Source organism: Pleurodeles waltl, chromosome 5 (assembly GCF_031143425.1).
Source record: "Pleurodeles waltl isolate 20211129_DDA chromosome 5, aPleWal1.hap1.20221129, whole genome shotgun sequence".
NCBI classification, from domain to species: Eukaryota; Metazoa; Chordata; class Amphibia; order Caudata; family Salamandridae; genus Pleurodeles; species Pleurodeles waltl.
In genome coordinates this window covers 160,156,236-160,175,935 of record NC_090444.1, presented here as the reverse complement: position 1 = coordinate 160,175,935, position 19,700 = coordinate 160,156,236, and the positions used below count along the sequence as shown (strand labels likewise).

Sequence of the window (19,700 nt, the reverse complement as noted above, 5' to 3'; positions counted from 1 at the left end):
GCCCTCTTCCAGTGAGGGTCTTCAATCAACTGGACTCCCTGCTGGTATCCTGACTGTGGGTGGGTAAGAAATGCAGGGTGGCCCTGTTGACTCTAAAAATGGCTTATAAAGAGGGGAGACCGGAAGCCCCGAACCTTGACTTGTATCACTATGCAGCGCACCTACAGCATGCCGCCTGCTGGCTAGATTAAGAAGATAATTGGGAGAAGCGCCTTTTTTGCGGGTAGCGTAGCGGTGGAGCGCCTGCCTGAACTCCTTATAGAGGGGGCAAGACTCCCACTGATTATCCCACAGATAGTGCAAGTCCCTGTCTCCATCTGGCAATGGTTTACCCAAAAAGAATTAAAAAGAGCCCCTTTCCATCAGGAGTTCCCGATCTGGATATTGAAACCCATCTGACAATTGCTGAAAGAAGTGTCCAAGCAAAATTGTTGCACTCTCGGTGACCTATACCCAGGGAGACAATTATATCATTTGAAGAGGCATGCATCACATTCACATTGACATGGCCACTTCTTACATTATGCCGGATTGGCCGACACAGCTAGGGAAACTAGGCCCACTATCCTAGAGGCCCCTGGTACAACACACACCCTGGGAATCCTCTTGTCCTGTCGGGCAGGCCACCACTTGATCACATTACTACATAAGGCCATAAGAACAGACAGGGGTGGTCAGCATCCAGGGTTCCGGGAAGCCTGGGATCATGACCTGGAGATGCAAGTGGGGGTAGGAGACTGGGCACTTAAAAATGCTCTCACCCACTTGGTATCCTGCAATGCCCATTTCAACTTAATCCACTATAATTTCTTGCACTGGACTTCCCTTATCCACATAGAGCTTAATGTTCCGCCTCCCATTCAGACAGCTGCCCTCGATGCAGTGACAGTAATGCAGGATTTTTGCACCTAGCATGGGAATGCAGAGAGCTGCACAGGTACTCGGAACAAGTGGCAACGGACTTGAAAAGGACTGAGTATTGCACTGGACCTCATGCCACTGTGTTGCCTACTGGGGAACATTAGGCACCAGAAACGGAAAAAATGGCATACAAATTTCTGCAATTAGTGCTAGTACTAGCAAGGTGCCGGGCTGCCATCTCTTGGATGGATCAAAGAGCACCAGATGTAAGTTGTTGGCACAGTGACATCAAAGAATGGGCTTTAGCAAAAGAAATACATATAAAATTAAATAGAAGGGACGAGAAAGTGGTGAAGGGCCTGGAGGTTCAGATAGCACTCAGTGGCAGATTCTTGAATCCCGAAGACTCTTCCAGTGCCTCCGACAGTGACAGTATGATGTAAGAATAAGATCGGAACGACAGAAGGTGTTGGGGGAAGGGGGGCGTTGAAGAGAGCCAACACAGGGACAGGCCCAAAATTAAGATGTCAAAAATGTGGGGAGAGTTTGGCCCTGGAGGGATTATAACAATTCCCATGATTGATGATTGCTTCATAGTAATTCTACACCATATTTGCATGAAGAGATATGTATCTGATAACCTGTTCACTGCTGTATGTTTGTTTTTTCTAAAACTGGAACTAAAGTTTTAAAAAAAAAATAATAATCAGAAGTGCTGACAATGCAAATGGCCAGCCTGCACAAGCAGTTTATACATTGACAGTTTTCTGGAGGAACCTGAAAGGACATAGTGAAAGAATTTATCTTTACGTGGCTTACAGAATTGACAGGGCAGATCTGATCGGTCCCGTAATTGGTTAGAGAGGACACGCAATCTCACAAGTAAGAGCACACAGGGCATATGATCTCACAAGAGCCCATAGGGTCTGAAAATGGTTGGGAAGCGGCTAAGTGCCTTCTCCACCTCTGGACTGGCAGGAGTTCTGCTTCTAGAGGTGGGGGAACTTCGGGATTCACAATGCGTTTTTGTGCATGTAAATCTATTACTGTGGAAATCCCTGGTGCTTCCTCAGAAATGAATCAAAGTGGGTGCCCTGTATGTGTCTGCCCCAGGTGGTAGCTCTTCTTGAACTGCACTGCCAGGCAATGCACCAAGACAACTCAATGGCGCCGTGAGCTGGTTTGTGAGAATGGCAGACATTTGACTCTGAGACACATTTACCGGCCTGCACTCCAACTAACGCAAATATTCTGCCGCCAAGTGTAGCAGTGGGAGAAGAAGCAGAAGCTCGGTGGACATCTAAACTTCCGCCAAGTTCTAACTGAAGCCCAAAGTGAACCACACTGATTTTTTATGGCCTACATTTTTTTTATTAACAAAAGAATATTGCCTTGCTACTTTTTTATTTGGAATCTCTTGCCTAGTATGTTTTTGATCATTAAAACAGTTTGCCATATGAAAGGAATGTTTTAATGTGTGTGAATATGCTATAAAAAAAAAAATGAAAATTGTTTTACAACAAAACAAGCCATCAGGATCAGCACCCCTGCTTACATTGCAGACAAGCTCACCATCTCTGGTGGGTCTCTGCATACCTTCAGCCAGGCCACCAGCAGAGTAAGAAGTGTAAAAAGAAAAAGAACAAGACAACAGGCTTTTCCCATCTATGCACCCAGGATCTCAAACAACATTCCTGTATCCATCCAAACTGACAACATCACTGCTCCAGTTTAGGAAAGAGTTGGACTCACGCTTTTATTAAAAACAACAACAAAAAATCACAATGTATTCACCATCCACAACCCAGCTACCTCTTCTATCGCTTGATGACTTTATGTTTGTCTTTGACTCTGGACAGAGATCCAATACCTTTTGGCTAGGTTCACATTATAGAACTACTGCATACATACAAATGAGTTAGGCTTTGAACCACAATTTAGGAGGGCATGGCACTGTTCTAGTTTGCTTAACATGAAGTTAAGGCAAGATTTTTAAGTGCTGTTGAGTATAAAAAACTAAATAAAAATTAAAAAAAGCATAAAACATCTGTAGAATGGATCATTTGTACTATAGAAAGAAAACAAAGTACCTTTTAAAGTCATGCTATACCTTCAGTGCTTCGATCAAAGACTTCTTTGACTCGCCGTTTCTTTTCAGGAATGCGTATAAGTAGACATGAGCATTGGGATTGGCTGGGTACTTATTGTCATAAGCATAATCAGTTAGCAGACTTCGGGCAGCCTCTTGGTCGCCATGGAACTCTAGAAGCTGTACAACACACAAATTAGGACTCAAACAATAGACACTATCAACACCATGAAAACCAAGCATTTGTTTTGCTTATATGGTAGGTACACTATTACCACAATCCAAACTGCAGGATCTTGTATTCTCTGAACTCACGTGATTAGTTAACTAGAACCCTAACAGGTTTGGAGTACTTTAATTGAGACTGTAAGAAACACAGACAATTGTAACCTTTTCTGGAGGAAACAGCACATAGCACCAACGGTTGCTTGCGAGTCAGTTCACTTCACATTCTATAGTGAGTTCAGAATCAAATTGAAAGCACAGAGATTTGGCTTCTAACGACCTATTAATCACATCAGTTCCAATATTCACATTTACATGCCTAACCTAGACCACTAAAGGAACGGCAAGATGCAGTCAGCACATGCTCAGAGTACTGGTATCAGAGTCAGCCAGTTGGCATTTACACACTCATGGAATTCATCAATTATATTTACTGTGTGAATTGGCCCAAACATTACTAAACAGGAATCGGAAGCTGGCTTTCAAAATAAATATGAATCTCTATTCTTCAAGATTGTAGGCAGTGATGGAGAAATTCTATATACATGTTAACTAGCACAGACAATGGAGAAGAGCATTTAGGAATGTCTCAATTGAAATTTAATGAGGGAACAAGAACCTTACTGCATTGTATCTGTTACATTTTGTTGCCTAAGAAAGATGTATACCATGTAGTGGAACAACTGGGTACCCCTAACATCTCCATCTCCTATAGCCTCACAACAGTCTCTCTAGATATATATTATCTGTAGTATCAAAGACAACAGAGAGGTCTAATAAAGCGAGAAGTACAACTGAACTGTGATCCACCTTTTCCAGAAGTTATTACCTTACATCAGTCAGGCAGTTTTGGTGCCTGAGCCCAGAAGACAACAGCAAGTTATTAACTTTAAACGGCGAGTGAGTTGCTGCTTGGGGACCAACTTCTCAAGAACTGCCACTAAGAAGAGGGCTTAATCAACACATTGATGGCTGGCTGGCCCTAGAAGGTCCAAATCAAACTGTTTTAACAGTGGGTACAGAGTCCTAAGGGACTGATTGATCGCAAAAGATCATGGACACAATCCTTTACAAGCAAGGCCAGAGTTGCATATCTACTGTGTAGGGATCAATCTGGAAGTTAATGATTCCACCACGAACAGCAAGGCATAATTTAGCCTAAATTGAAGCACCATCAGGATTGCTTTTGCTACTTTGCATTTTGCACTGGCTTGTCCATTCCTGTGCTACAGGAGGTCATGCTGATCAGTGAAATGTTTCACAATCATGCCTACCTGTAGCTTAAGGTATGGCTTAATGGCCGTGCCACTGGTCAACTATAATAAATTAAAAGGCTAGCAGTCAGGAAAGGGGCAGTTTTTTGTTTTTAAACAAACAAGTGGCTATATGTGGTTCTATTTGTGAAAGGAAGCATTTTCTGCATTACAGAAAAAAATAAAGAACAATTCCTTCCTACTGAGACGGTTTTTTGCAAGTGTGAAGTGTCTAGTAGTCCATCTATTGCAAACATCATGGAATGAGTTGGGCTAGGGACAGAAACTGTGAGATAAGGACCGGAGGCCCAACAGGTTCTTTGAAAGGTGACACGTTTGCTGTTCTGTAAGGAAGAAAGATGGACGCCCTGCTGGCAAGGAGAATCTTGTAGAAAGAGAACAGAGGAAAAGGACTCCGTGAGGAATAAACAGTGGAAGGATAACAGCTCCAACGGGTCACAGGAGAATAGCAGTACAAATAACACAAAACTGCGAAATTAAATGCAGACCAAGCAACTAATAGTGAGGCCAGGCAATTCCACTAAGCCCAAAAGAAAACAATTTTAATTTCAGTCTGTTTAAATTGTGGCCAACCATCTGCACAGTTTAAGAATGGGGAGAGGTTCACGAAGAGTGAGGTGATAATTAGACATGCAGAGGTATACAGAACGTCTGAGAAAAAACTTTGCAGAAGAACTAGTTGATCTTGCACAGCGTGTGGATTAGCTCTCCAAAAAGGGTTTCCAAAGCAACATAAACGCAATTCACTGCCCTTTCAATAAGCAAGACAGGCCTCTTCAGGGAAGGTCAATGTAATTTAATTGTAATGCATATGGAAGTGCTCTTTTCAATCTCCAAGGCTTTCTTCCTGTACAGCCATCCCCGGCTCCACCTCTTTTCACAGCCCGGCAACCTGACTCCTACCACTTGCCATCATCATCAACTTGCCATTCAGGGGCGGCTCCTTTGCTATGGCGAAAGAGTGTCGCCCCACTGGCTGTGCCAGAAGCAGACAAATAAAATTAAAGATCGTTTTGTTTTTCTGCTTCTGGCACAGCCAGCAGTGCAGGGAGGAGTGATGAGGGGAGAGTGCACCTAAGTGTGCATGTGTGTTTGGACGGCCGCCTGAGGTTGGCGAAACACATGCGAAACACACATGCGCACTTAGGTTTCTCCAGCCTGGCTGTGTTCACAGCCTGGCTAGAGAAATGGCACAGACCCCAAGGCCGTGTCTGAGTGGCCGCTCAGACCAATCCTGGAGCTGCTTTCATGCAAGGTTTTACATAAAAGCAGCACCAGGATTGCTGGGGAGCCTGTGTTGGTGTACCAGCAGTGAATGCTGGGACACCAGAAGAAGAGGAGCGTGAGGCGGCTGCAGGGACAGAGGCAAGGTATATTCTTTTTAGTTTTAATCTTTTTTTTACCTCGTCTCCGTTCACACCCCAGCCCTTCCTTGCCCCTCCCCTTGCATTATGCGGTAGCTGTCGCTGTTGCCATGATGTTTATTAGAAACGTTCAATAGAAAACTTTTAAGGCTGCTCTGTCCTTTAGGAAAGATATCCCTTTACATTCTGATGAATGGATTTACCTGTCTATCTACAAGATGCCATGTGAAACAGTGGACAGCTGGGCAGAGGCAAACTTTTCACACTGCCACAGGAAGGTCAAAAGGTGAAAGAAGACTCAAATAAGTGACCTGGTATCACAGATACACAAAGGAAACTAGAGGCAGACCTCCACTGAACAAAAAGGCTTATGCATCCATTAAAATGATTTTTCGATGTATGATCTTACGTCAGCATAACTCTGGACGAAGATATCCCAGACCCCTGGGACCTTAATAATCTCATTGAGGGCTCCTGTCGCCTGTTTGAAGTAACTGGCCATCTCCTGTGCACAGGCTGCTTCAGATAAGTAATCCAACTCTGAAAATCAAGGAATTGCTTAATTGTAACAACTATAGCAAAGGGGAAGGACACACAACAAAGACACCAGTAGCTGAAGACCTCAAAAACATCCATCCATACCATAAGCTTTCATTTCAAAGGCAGTTTCTAAGGGAACACAGCTGGAACAGGACATTAACACTTCCTTGTCATCATCAGGCATTTTAAAAACACATAAGTAGTGAAGAAAACTTGTAAGCAAACAACTGAACGTATTAGTTAACAAATTAACAATCTAAGAAATACTATGTATTTCTTTGACTTGCATGGCACTACACGAACCCAGTTATGTAATTTTATGGTGCAGGTTTTATGCAGTAAATTACTGCTGTTCCCCGTAAATATTCAGAAGCAGAACACAGGCCTGGAGAGTTCATTCTCAGCAGGAAAAAATGCACAGTTTCTAATAGTCACGGAAATAAAATTGGTTAAATGAACAAATCCGTGATCTGTAAGCTGCAGGAAGTGGTAAATAAATTAACAAAGGACATTGGTGAGGCTGACACGGGGAAATAGGTTATCATGAGCGGTTTGTCTCTATTAACAATTAAAATCATTTAAATAAGCATCTGTTCTGATTTTGCTACGGATCAGACAAGATGAGCAAAGTCTACAGAAAATAGTGAGATCTCCACCTCACGACCCTTTAACTGACAAATGTTACCCTCTGGCAGCCGGTGGTAGTCAATCTCTTAAAAACGAATCTCATGCTCCCCCTTTAAAACTGTATCCATCTGAAAGTTACTGAATGAGTACATTTAGAAACTGATTACGAGAAAGGCAAATTTAGGAAGGTATACGTTAACAGAACTCGAAGTATGGGGCTGAGGCAAACACCTGTACAGGTGAACCTGAGACACGCTGGCCAGTATCATGATTTTCATTTAGTCTGAGTGCGTGCACAATATAGGTTCTTGATATATATATTCTTTGCTGTCTACATTTAGAGTGGGGGGTGTCTGAATTAACGCTTGTGCGCTTTGACTCGGAGCATCATAGCGTTATTCTGAGCTACCAGGTCCTCTATGATGTCACAGAGTGTTGAGGCTGGAACTGACCAATTACCGTGCGAGGCAGTTAGTTGAAGAGTTGGGACTTAGCTGAATCTTCGGAGGTAGGTGTTCAATCAAGTCTCCTCAACAAACGTCAATTATTATTGTCAAGGTGTACATTTTTTGTTTCCGAAACCTACCTAGAACCTGTCTTGTGCCGGTTTAAGGGGAGGTCCCCTCCTCCTGAATTACTGACCCTGCTGGACAGACCGTGGGGGTTGTTTTAGATGATAGACTAGGCCCCCTAAATAAGCCCTGAATTTGATATATTGTTAGCGGAATTGGCAATAAGGGGACAGGAACCCAAGTTAGCGATCCGTAGCTCTCCTGCCCATTAAGTGCTTGAGGGCCTTACGTTCTTTCTCACCAAAATCAAAGGGCATGTATATAAGAGAAGCTTCGATGTCACAAGAAAACCCAGTGGAGCACATCTCTGATTACCCATGGCCTGAGAAACAGCCACATCCATCTTGGTTGGCTGTAACACACGTCTGTTAGAAATAGTTGAAAGAGTATCTGACTTTGCCCCCATAGCTGCTAAACTTGAATATTCTAAGTGTGATTCTCTTAATCTGTACATACCTACTGATATGCCTGATTTGGTTTCAGATATTATTATAATTATATAAGAGATTAATTCAGGGTGTTCCACACCTATAGAAGAAGGGGCTTCTGCTTCTGTTACTCCGATTGGGAAGCCAAAAGAATCTGCCTTCAATGAATCAGGTAACTAGAATCATAAATAGAATCACTTCTGTTTGGTACAGTTATTTAATCCTCTCCTGCCCTTGTCAGATATTATTTGAATTTGACGGGATGTAGTCTCAGGGCTGTTTTCTCTCTTATATTCCAAAAGACCGAGTTCACTTTGGTAGATAAGAAAATATTTTAGTGATTTCTGGTAAAGAAAAGGGCCTAACAACTTTGTTCCACAGAATTTCCAATCAAATTCTTTACATACCATGAGCTCCAAAGTCTTATCTTAATTATGCAGCCAAAACACAACAATTTAATATCCTGACTATCCAGAACTGCAACCCTTTTCCAAAGTACCCCCACGTGCCAACTAGGAGGTCACTGCTGTCTTCTCCCCCGTACACGATTCCCAGTCCGACAAGGACGTACCCGTAAACAACAGTGGCCAGTATCTGAAGAAGACAAAATGGACGTCTCTCCATGACGTTGAAGGGGCACATTCACCTATCGAAATTTGAAAGGACTGAGCATAAGTCTCCTTGCGAGTAAAAAGGCTTCCCAGATGCTAAAATCACTGCTGCCTGAAGCACCACTGTAGGGACCTCATCTTCCACTGAAAAAAGAATGCACAAGACCGAAAATCCCAAAAGGAGGAGAACCTTCGGAACCGGAAACAATGTGTGAAACACTGATCATATCACGAAAGTCCCACTACGGCTTTGGACTCTTTTTGTAGCAAAGCCAGGAATTCCATCTCAAACATCGAGGTGTTGGTTGGGGTAACTTCCAGATGGACAGTCGATATTCTGGAGTAGTGGATAAAAAGGGGTTGTACAAGCCCTGTGGAACAACTGCATCCCAGTGATCCGTTGGTGATGGACTCCTACTGACTTGGAAAAAGCGAGATCCTTCTACTGACCACATTTATGCTGTGCAGACAGTAGGATCAATTAAAGTATGTTCACTCTGCTTTATACACACTAGCATGACCAGGTTTCCTCAGTGGGAGGGCCCAAGGAATAGGAACCATCACCCGCCAAAGACGGAACAAGACCATTGGCATTCTCAAGGTCTATGTAAAGCACAGCGTCACAAGCACCAAAGATGTAGCCTGTGGAGACACAGAGCATTTGATATGTAGACTCTAGGATTGCTAGGTCCGAACTGTCAGGTGCAGGAGAACCTGAAGGCGATGAGGTAGAGACCGATCACAGCCTGTCGAATAGCATCAACCTTAAGAAGAATTTGCTGACTGGGCCAGAAATTCCAGAGGCAGCTTCTTGAGAGTTGGAATCAATTCTGAGAAAGCAGCCAGTGTTGGTGAATGGTTCGGCTGACTCAGAACAGTCCCAGGAGTGAGATCATTTCTTCAATGACCAACAAGAGGAATTCCTCTTTCTATAATGGTCCTTGTGCATTCTATAGGAGGATGTCTCCCTTTCAGAAGACTTACTTGAGGGAGGGGAGTGGGGCCCTTTGAGGGTCTCCCTATGAACGCAAATCAAAAACAACTTAGCTTTCTACTCCATAGCTGCTTCCTCATGTGCATAACAGCACAGAAGTGGAACTCTGATGTACAGTGGTCAGGCACCAGACATCACATTCAGATGTGTTGGATATCGGATAGGGTCATCTGCTTGCAATAAAAGCACCAATGTTTTTAACCCTAAGATCTTATCAGGTGACATTTGACCTAGTCTGCTGTTCTTAAACTCTTAAGAATTTGTACAAAACCAAAGAAAAGCTCTGACCTTGTGTTACTCAATTTTGGAAAAAGGAAATGATACTTACCTGTATATCTTAGTCGTCGTTCTCCTCCAGAGGAATCAAATGCAATAACTGAAGTTCAATTCTAGTTACATCAAAAATCCACGATTATCAACATACCCTTTGCCAATCATATTTTCATCTGAGAATAAAACCTGTGCTCCCTCATGAACACTCATAAAAGCTAGTCAGGGGCTGGTATTTAAAGTGGGAATGCCAAACGTGTAGGAATCCTATCATGCAAGTATTGCAGCTCTCAAGCGCTTTGCAACGCTGCTCAACCACCCTCTACTAAGCTCCCTCTGAAAAAGAATATAACTTTGAGAAGTGTCTGCATCACCAAGAAGGTTATTTGTTAAGAACCAATATGTCTGCATGAGAATCCCTTCTACTGCTGTGGTTCCTGCAACCCCACAAATGTCAACCTTAATCAGTTTTTGGAACAGACTTCCAGAACTGGTGTCAATCGCCCTGTCTCTTGATCTTCTATAATCTCTGAAAATTCAATCTACTGATCCGAGAGCTGCACACCTATCATATTGTTTTATGTGGCCTCTAGCTTCTATTTAACTTCTATTCCTTCAGTTACCTATACTGTTACTGTAAACTAACCAGCACCAGGGGATCATCACTGACACTCTGTTGTCACCTTTATTTTAATAACAGCACGCACAGTACTTGGAGTTGGCTGTAAGCCATATAAGCATTATCGAGAAGCATGCTATTGCATTCATTATTATTGAATATGTCTACTGCTGTTTGCAGCGTTACAACATTGTGCTGCACCCATGGATCAATCATTATCAAAAGATCTGTCTAAAATAAGCACAAACTGCAGGCATCCGGACACTGTTTAATGTCAACATCCTAATAAAGCCAAAGAAAAGTTTTTGTAGGAAAGTAAGAAACCATTGATTGATCTGGAACTTACCGTTCTCCAATGTGGCACACCGCTTGTATGACCATCTCTGATAGTCTAACAATGCTCGGTAGGCCTGGATAAGCTTCATCGTTTTTTCTTGTGACTTACTGCCATACCTCCAGCTCTGTGCTACAGTAAGGTTTAGATATGCATCCTCTGTTAACCCATTACACAGGAGATGAAAAACATGCTCTAGGCACACCTGAGAAACGAAATGAAAAGTTCAGTGATGCATTTCTCATTAAAACAAGGGCCTACAACTCATCAAGCAGTAAAGTGTATGCATTTATCTAAGTTGACAATCCATAGCACAGTAAAATCAAAGGATAGTAATTGGTGTGATTCCCAATATGCAGCAGGCAGCACAAGTAATGGTTAGCACACAGAGAGAACAATTTGGAACTTGACAGCTTGGGCCTTTTGCCTCTCATTCTCTTAGAAAAAGGAGAAGTACATTTATTACACACACAACTAAATACTTTACAGTAATTTACAAATATACACTGGCAGATGGAACATACTATACATGACACTGTGTAATCACTAGTGACCACCTAGACGGGTCACCAAAACATACCAAATGAGTTTCAACATTCATTTTGTAATAACCACATTACTTTGGCATGAGTCACTGACATTACTGCGATAAGGCTGAACCAATAAAACATGTGCAATCGTTATGATAACCTAATAAAACGTTTATAGGAGTTAAAACCTTGTGTTTGTGTATTTGTTCCATATATTAGGCATTAAACTGTAATTGTAGAAACAACATCTAGCGGGTATCACAGTGAAAAAAACAATACAATGCAACCATAGGAACAACCCCTAGAGGGCACAACCACATGAACAGTGCATTTATACATTTCTAGGCCCTCTTGTATTTTACTATACACCAAGCCCATTCCTGGCTGTAGAACAAAAGTTCCAGCCATGGGAGAGCTTGAAATGAAATTGAAATCCAAGGGAGGGGATAATTTTGGGGTCACTCCCCCACCCCCCCCCACTATCGGGTGGTAGTGCTAAGTGGGAGCGTGGCAGCGCTCCCCCTTCTCCTTCGTTGTCACGGGTCCCAGGGATAGGGACCTGGGCCCCTTCCATCTCCTGCAGACGGAGCGCGACAGCACTCCCCCATCCTCCTGAACTTCAGAGAAGCTCGACAGCACTTCCCTGCACCGTTTGAGCATTCTGGGGTCCAGGGCTGGGGGTCATGGCACCCTTTAAGCAGGAATTTGCCCAGGGGATGGGGTCCCCAGTGAAAGAGTCTCAGAACAAAAGTTGAGCCCCATGCACACAGAGACAGGTAAGTAGGTCAAAGGTTGCCAAACTTTAGAATGCCATAACTCGGGCCTTGTTGGATCCTGGACTAATTTTACTCATGGTGGCAGCTCTATCCACAAGGGCCAGATTAGGGGTGTGCAATTTATTAAAATATCTACTTGCCCATGGGACAGGTTGCTTCTGAAATCTACTTGTCCTGTAAAAAAATCTGCTTGTCCCCTTGGTGTCATGTAGTGTGGGGACAAATTATGGCAGCAATAGCATTATGTAAGACCTCTGATAAAAGCCTCTCTCATTATGCCAGGGTTAGGACTATAAAAGCGACTGAATACTTCCAATTTCAATCCCTACTATAGCAATTTCCTTATTTTGCCACCTTTCCACAGATCTACATACTGGGTCTGGGGGGAAGAAGTAAGCAATAGTTCCAGGGCTGGAATGCCCTTGAGTTTGCAAATCTACTAACTTGCATGTTTTAAGGTGTTCCACCAGCTTCTCTAATCTTTTCCCATAATGAGGAAGGTAGAAAGGTTGGAAACGTACTCCTGACAATGACAGAAGTAGAAGTTCTTCCAGTGTTGGGAAAAATGGTTGGAGGGAAGGTGAACTTGTAAACTCTCAATATATTTTCACATGAGCAAATCTACACATATATATTTGCTTGTGATAAAATTCAGTTCACAAATATTTCCTGTGAGTACAATTTCCTGGTCTACTTCTGTAAGTTCTTGTGAATTCATGAAAGCTACTAATTCAAAGACATATACCATGGGTGCACTTTTGTGACTCTTTAAGAACTGGGTCCCTAATTAGGTCTGGCATTAACAATAACATTTTGTTTTTATTGAACTTCTATTTCTCTCTCTATTGCCTGGCTTTACTGTGAGTGATTGCATTCTGCTCTTCCACAAGGAGCATATTGGCACACAAAGTAGTTTTGTTCAGTGCCTGGAACTACAGTGGCAAATGTGGCGTAACAAAACTGAAAGGGGCTCCCCTGCAAACAACATGGAGACTCACTCAGGGCAGGTACTGTGCGGAGGAAGCCCCTGGAGGGGGGCTGTGAGGCCTTTTCACCACTAATGGCAATGTGTGCTTTTTGAGACCAAAAACTATTTTTTCTTTTTGCCAGTGTTTGTTATAACGGCACAGGCCTGGCAGCTCCGACAACAATAAAGTGGTACAAAAACCATGTCAGAACAAGATATTCATTAACAAAACCAAAAGACTCACAAAAAATGTCAGATCGGTTGGCTTTGCAAGTGCTTGTTTATTTTCGTGCTTCCCATAATCTTGTTAAAAATAGCTACACTGATTTTCTTTTAGGAATATTTTTTGGAAATATTAGCATCTATCAATACATTTTACAAAACAACGCTTAAAAAAAAAAAATAGCACCTAAACTTTCATAGTAGTGAAAAGTTTTTTTTTCTTTCCCTACTTCAATTTTTTTCTGAACATTTTATTTTGAAAGCAAGAATCATCAGTCTTTCTTACAAGCTTCTGGAAAGATTTGCATCTAATCAGAGCATTCTGGGAGCATTATACTTAGCCTCATATTGTTAAACTTTTTAAAATGTGTACATTTGTTTTCTTTTTTCACTGGAATCCTACGCATTGATCCAAAGTTGTAAGATCTGGCCAATGCAGACCCAGGACCCCTAGCCAAAGGGCTCCTATTTGGGGACAAATTAATTAAAAAACCTGAGCAAGTTTGTCCATGCATTCACGGCCCTCAACAAGGCCCAAACCTTGCTGAATAAGGTGTTTCAGCTACTCCTTTTTACCAGGGCCGGCAGAAATAGAGGGTGTCTGCCCAGCCTTTCCACATGCAGTCCTCAAGCAAGTTACGCCTCAGGCAGGGGATATACTCCCCACAGAGATACCTTCTACCCCACCAGGGCGCGACCACGATGGGCCAATTCACTAGGAATACATACCAAGGCAACTATGGCTCCAACACCAGCCCTCAAGGTAAGTCCGATACCACAATTGTCAGTAACTCGAGGGGACAGAACCAGGTTCTTTCTACACAATAGGGCCCTATTAACTGCAGACCAGTGGGTACTGGAGACAATCCCGAGTTTTCACCTAGAATTCTTTGGAAACCCACCACAGACAGACCTGCCTCAGCCAATCCATTTTTCCTGACAAGATCACACCTTTATTCAACAAGAAATAGGCCAATTGTTGAGCAAAGATGCAATTGCACCATGTCAACCCAACTTCTCAGGGTTTTGCAGCAACATCTTTGTAGCAGGAGAAGGCTCACGCTTAGTGATCAATTTGAAAGAATTCAACAGTTGGATTCTTTATCGTCACTTCAAGAAGGAGGGCATCCACCTCCTCAGAGACATTCTCAGAGAAGGCAACTGGATGGTCCGTTTGGACCTCAAAGATGCATACCTATCAATCACAATATTTTCTCTTCACAGGAAGTTTCTGCAGTTCAGATTAAATAGTCAATGGTTCCACTTCAAGGTTCTACCATTTGGACTCTCCTCTGACCACTCAGTGCTTCACCAAGGTTATGCGCCCGGTGACTGAAAATTTCCGCTCAAGGGCTGTTCGGATGATCGTCTACCTAGACGACATCCTCCTTTTGGTGCAAGCTATCCAAACCCTCACACAACACCTAGAATGGACCAAGACTTAGGTTTTCTGATCAACTCGAAGAAATCAAATCTGACACCTTAACGCCAGATGGAGTTTCTAGGGTTAAGCATAGACTCTTCTACTTCTCTTCTATCTCTTACGGCCCAGAAATTACACTTAATTCAAAAGGTGATCAGATCAATTCTTTGCAAGGACAAGATAGCCGTCAATCAGAGTATTAGCCAGAATTGTGGGTCTATTAGCGCCCTCCATACAAGCCATATTGCCGGCTGCTTTACACTACAGGGCGCTTCAATGCCTAAAGATTCCCCACCTACAGAAAGGATTAACTTACACAGAACTCAAAGACCTCACTCTAGAAATGCGTAGCAAACTACATTGGTGGCTAGACCACATGTCGGCCTGAAATGGCAGAGCCATCTTCGACTCCCGTCCAAATGTCATTCTAGAATGAGATGCCAGCAAGTGGGGTTGGGGGGCCAGGTGTGGCACCGTTTCCACAGGCGGTTGCTGGTCTCACAGCGAGTCTCAACTTCACATCAACTGCCTAGAGCTTGTAGTAGGGTCTTTTGCAAGAAAGACCCTAGCCCCACATTCCAACTGCTGCATATTACTAAGCATGGACAGCATCTCAGCAGTCCAGTCCATCAACAAACTGGGAGGCACACGGTCACAAATTTTAGCACAGATAGTAAAGACTTTTTGGCATTACTGCCTCCAGAATCAGATAACAGTGACAGCAGAATACCTCCCGGGCCAACTCAATATGATAGCATATTGGAACTCCAGATTCCTTAAGGATTCCTGCTAATGGAAATTCCATTCCATCACTTAGTGTTCCAAGCCCTCCAAGAGAGATGGGACCAATATCATATAGATCTATTTGCATTCCGTATATCACATCAAATAGTCAGGTTCTTCTTGTGGAGGCCAGATCCCATGGCCATAGCCTCGGATGCCTTTCTACAACAATGGACAGGACCACTTCTCTATGCCTTTCACCCGTTTACCATGATACAGTAGCAGCCCAAGCTCGACAACAGAGGGTGGAACTGATCCCAGTCACGCCCCTTTGGAGAGAACAGTCATGGTTCCCAGTACTTCTGGAAATGTCCAGAGACTCCCCAATACAGATTCCAATGCTACATAACGTATTATTAGATCCAGCAGGGGTACCCCACCCTCTTCTCACTCAGAACAAACTCCAACTCATGGCATGGTGCATTTCAGGCAGCGTTTGACTCTGCCAGGCCTTTTGGAGCAATCTCTGACATTTGTATACGCTTCATGGTCAGATGTCCCTCATAAACATTACACCTCTGCCTGGCGCAGATGGGTACGTTGGTGTGACACAGAATCTGGATTCCTTGGGGTCCCCCATTACCTCTGCAAAACAATGGCATCTGAAGGTATAAGCTATTATTTGGTTAATAATTACCAGTCTGCTATTTCTGCAGGACACATGGCCATTGATGGGAAGCCAGTAAGAGAACATCCGTTGGTAAGTAGGGTAACGGAGAGGCATTCGGCTAGCAAATCCTCCTCAGCCAAAGTAACTTATTTATGGGATATTAACATCATTCTAAACTTTCTGCTGCTTTGTCAAAGAAACAATTGTCAGCTAAATTAACCATTTTGTTGTGTCCCGTATCTTGTAGGAGAGTCTCTGATGTCAGAGCTCTAGATATCTCAGAACGAGTCTATTCTCCAGACGGTGCTACCTTTTTAATCTGAAAAAGAACCAAAACGCTTTCTAAGCAAGTGACTTACCCTGGTGTTACTGAGAAGCCCAAATTATGTATAGTTCACTGCTTAAAAGAATGACGATTGAACCAGAGGGTATCGTTAGACCCCTGGAGGTCAACTCCTGATTTCTCTCCGGAAGCCCTTTTGTCCAGTGACTTCAGCTACCTTAGCACGCTGGGTGAGATGGATCCTGGCTGAAGCAGAAATTGACACCTCAAAGTTTGGTGCTCACTAAGAGGTGCCATGGCCTCGAAGCAGTTTTCCCTAGTGTCACAGTTACAGAACATAATGAGAGCGGCAGACTGATCAGCAGATTCGACATTTAAAACATATTATAAACCTATCGTAGTTGTGGCTTCTGTTGTATTACAGCAGCTTTAAACAAGCATATTCCGAAGCCTCCGGTCCTGACATAGAATACAAACATTTCTAGCTTACGCAACAAGAATTTTCAATTCTATTAAGGACTCGGAGGTGAGGATTATCCCACCCATTTATTCTGAATAACTCTCCCAATCTTAAATGCGAAATGTGTTCAAGCACTGAGATATTTATATTGTAACAGTTATTGATATGCATGTGTAAAGAAATGGCTCCCTGTTGCAGTTACCCCCCACTTTTTGCCTGATACTGATGCTGACTTGACTGAGAAGAGTGCTGGGACCCTGCTAACCAGGCCCCAGCACCAGTGTTCCTTCACCTAAAATGTACCATTGTATCCACAATTGGCACACCCTGGCATTCAGATAAGTCCCTTGTAACTGGTACTCCTAGTACCAAGGGCCCTGATGCCAAGGAAGGTCTCTAAGGGCTGCAGCATGTCTTATGCCACCCTAGAGACCCCTCACTCAGCACAGACACACTGCTTACAAGCCTGTGTGTGCTAGTGAGAACAAAATGAGTAAGTCGACATGGCACTCCCCTCAGGGTGCCATGCCAGCCTCTCACTGCCTATGCAGTATAGGTAAGACACCCCTCTAGCAGGCCTTACAGCCCTAAGGCAGGGTGCACTATACCATAGGTGAGGGTACCAGTGCATGAGCATGGTACCCCTACAGTGTCTAAACAAAACCTTAGACATTGTAAGTGCAGGGTAGCCATAAGAGTATATGGTCTGGGAGTCTGTCAAACACGAACTCCACAGCACCATGATGGCTACACTGAAAACTGGGAAGTTTGGTATCAAACTTCTCAGCACAATAAATGCACACTGATGCCAGTGTACATTTTATTGTAAAATACACCACAGAGGGCACCTTAGAGGTGCCCCCTGAAACTTAACCAACTATCTGTGTAGGCTGACTGGTTCCAGCAGCCTGCCACACTAGAGACATGTTGCTGGCCCCATGGGGAGAGTGCCTTTGTCACTCTGAGGCCAGTAACAAAGCCTGCACTGGGTGGAGATGCTAACACCTCCCCCAGGCAGGAGCTGTGACACCTGGCGGTGAGCCTCAAAGGCTCACCCCTTTGTCACAGCCCAGCAGGGCACTCCAGCTTAGTGGAGTTGCCCGCCCCCTCCGGCCACGGCCCCCACTTTTGGCGGCAAGGCTGGAGGGAACAAAGAAAGCAACAAGGAGGAGTCACTGGCCAGTCAGGACAGCCCCTAAGGTGTCCTGAGCTGAAGTGACTCTAACTTTTAGAAATCCTCCATCTTGCAGATGGAGGATTCCCCCAATAGGGTTAGGATTGTGACCCCCTCCCCTTGGGAGGAGGCACAAAGAGGGTGTACCCACCCTCAGGGCTAGTAGCCATTGGCTACTAACCCCCCAGACCTAAACACGCCCTTAAATTTAGTATTTAAGGGCTACCCTGAACCCTAGAAAATTAGATTCCTGCAACTACAAGAAGAAGGACTGCCTAGCTGAAAACCCCTGCAGAGGAAGACCAGAAGACGACAACTGCCTTGGCTCCAGAAACTCACCGGCCTGTCTCCTGCCTTCCAAAGATCCTGCTCCAGCGACGCCTTCCAAAGGGACCAGCGACCTCGACATCCTCTGAGGACTGCCCCTGCTTCGAAAAGACAAGAAACTCCCGAGGACAGCGGACCTGCTCCAAGAAAGGCTGCAACTTTGTTTCCAGCAGCTTTGAAAGAACCCTGCAAGCTCCCCGCAAGAAGCGTGAGACTTGCAACACTGCACCCGGCGACCCCGACTCGGCTGGTGGAGATCCAACACCTCAGGAGGGACCCCAGGACTACTCTGATACTGTGAGTACCAAAACCTGTCCCCCCTGAGCCCCCACAGCGCCGCCTGCAGAGGGAATCCCGAGGCTTCCCCTGACCACGACTCTTTGAACCTAAAGTCCCGACGCCTGGGAGAGACCCTGCACCCGCAGCCCCCAGGACCTGAAGGACCGGACTTTCACTGGAGAAGTGACCCCCAGGAGTCCCTCTCCCTTGCCCAAGTGGAGGTTTCCCCGAGGAATCCCCCCCTTGCCTGCCTGCAGCGCTGAAGAGATCCCGAGATCTCTCATAGACTAACATTGCGAACCCGACGCCTGTTTCTACACTGCACCCGGCCGCCCCCGCGCCGCTGAGGGTGAAATTTCTGTGTGGGCTTGTGTCCCCCCCGGTGCCCTACAAAACCCCCCTGGTCTGCCCTCCGAAGACGCGGGTACTTACCTGCAAGCAGACCGGAACCGGGGCACCCCCTTCTCTCCATTCTAGCCTATGTGTTTTGGGCACCACTTTGAACTCTGCACCTGACCGGCCCTGAGCTGCTGGTGTGGTGACTTTGGGGTTGCTCTGAACCCCCAACGGTGGGCTACCTGGGACCAAGAACTAAGCCCTGTAAGTGTCTTACTTACCTGGTTAACCTAACAAATACTTACCTCCCCTAGGAACTGTGAAAATTGCACTAAGTGTCCACTTTTAAAACAGCTATTTGTGAATAACTTGAAAAGTATACATGCAATTTTGATGATTTGAAGTTCCTAAAGTACTTACCTGCAATACCTTTCGAATGAGATATTACATGTAGAATTTGAACCTGTGGTTCTTAAAATAAACTAAGAAAATATATTTTTCTATATAAAAACCTATTGGCTGGATTTGTCTCTGAGTGTGTGTACCTCATTTATTGTCTATGTGTATGTACAACAAATGCTTAACACTACTCCTTGGATAAGCCTACTGCTCGACCACACTACCACAAAATAGAGCATTAGTATTATCTATTTTTACCACTATTTTACCTCTAAGGGGAACCCTTGGACTCTGTGCATGCTATTCCTTACTTTGAAATAGCA

General features: G+C 44.2%; 1 protein-coding gene across 2 annotated transcripts in view; it reads right to left on the bottom strand.

Annotated features, from left to right (window-relative positions):
- Positions 1-19,700, bottom strand: part of TAF1A (TATA-box binding protein associated factor, RNA polymerase I subunit A) — a 286,512-nt gene that overhangs the window by 136,488 nt on the left and 130,324 nt on the right. For both annotated transcript variants that reach the window (XM_069233853.1, XM_069233854.1), the window contains exons 5-7: positions 10,821-11,013; positions 6,223-6,353; positions 2,972-3,130 (exon numbers count right to left, since the gene is read on the bottom strand). In XM_069233853.1, coding sequence (XP_069089954.1) covers positions 2,972-3,130; positions 6,223-6,353; positions 10,821-11,013 — 483 coding nt within the window. The remainder of the gene's footprint in view (positions 1-2,971; positions 3,131-6,222; positions 6,354-10,820; positions 11,014-19,700) is intronic.